This window comes from Cyprinodon variegatus, unplaced genomic scaffold, assembly GCF_000732505.1.
Source record: "Cyprinodon variegatus isolate N-32 unplaced genomic scaffold, C_variegatus-1.0 Scaffold41, whole genome shotgun sequence".
NCBI classification, from domain to species: Eukaryota; Metazoa; Chordata; class Actinopteri; order Cyprinodontiformes; family Cyprinodontidae; genus Cyprinodon; species Cyprinodon variegatus.
In genome coordinates, this window is record NW_015150494.1 from 266,934 (window position 1) to 267,572 (window position 639).

A 639-nucleotide genomic window follows, 5' to 3' on the forward strand; every position below is an offset into this window, starting at 1 on the left:
AAATTAGGCAGAAATTCATTCTGAAGATATTAACTTGAAGAGAAATGAAAGTGTTTCATTTATCAACCAGAAAACCAATGTAATCCAGAAAGGAAGCACGTGGTTTGACCCTGAATGAAAGGTGGAAAATAAGAACAGGTGCAGTCACACCTGAGGCTGGCTTCATTCCAGGGAACAGCTGCTGTCACCACTAAAGCTGAGTTAGTGGGTGTTTGGGTCACATCTGTGTTCAGAGCGATAAGCAGCTGTGCTGCGGGTTAAAGAGGAACGATCTGTTTTCATTTCAATCCTCCAAAAAAAAGGCTCCACACAGCGGCTAGCTGCCACATCAGCTGCTTCCAGCCCGCTGCTCTACGGCTCAGTCCTCATTAGGGGGGACAGGGTTTAGCTTAGCGGCTAAAATCCAACGGTCTCACCTCGGCGGTGCGAATCCCCACAACCCCTCTTGGACCAGGCAGCTCTGGCTCCGTCGGACATGAAGTAAGGGGTTCGGCTCCGGGATCAGGAGAGAGGAGGGCAGCGGGGGACTGCCTGGTTCCCACGGTGGTCCATGTGACGGGCGAAGGGACCCTCTACAAGGCTCCGAATTAGACGGCTACAGGAGCACAGCAGCCCACAGGATTTACGGACTCCATCTTC

The 639-nt window shown here is 52.0% G+C and overlaps 1 protein-coding gene across 2 annotated transcripts in view; it reads right to left on the reverse strand.

Annotated features, from left to right (window-relative positions):
• The window catches only part of klhl15 (kelch like family member 15), a 20,476-nt gene extending 19,837 nt beyond the window's left edge, over positions 1-639 (reverse strand). The window contains exon 1 of one of the 2 annotated variants that reach the window (XM_015370069.1): positions 417-639. In XM_015370069.1, coding sequence (XP_015225555.1) covers positions 417-477 — 61 coding nt within the window. In that variant the 5' untranslated portion in view covers positions 478-639. The remainder of the gene's footprint in view (positions 1-416) is intronic. The other variant, XM_015370070.1, reaches the window with a different exon arrangement.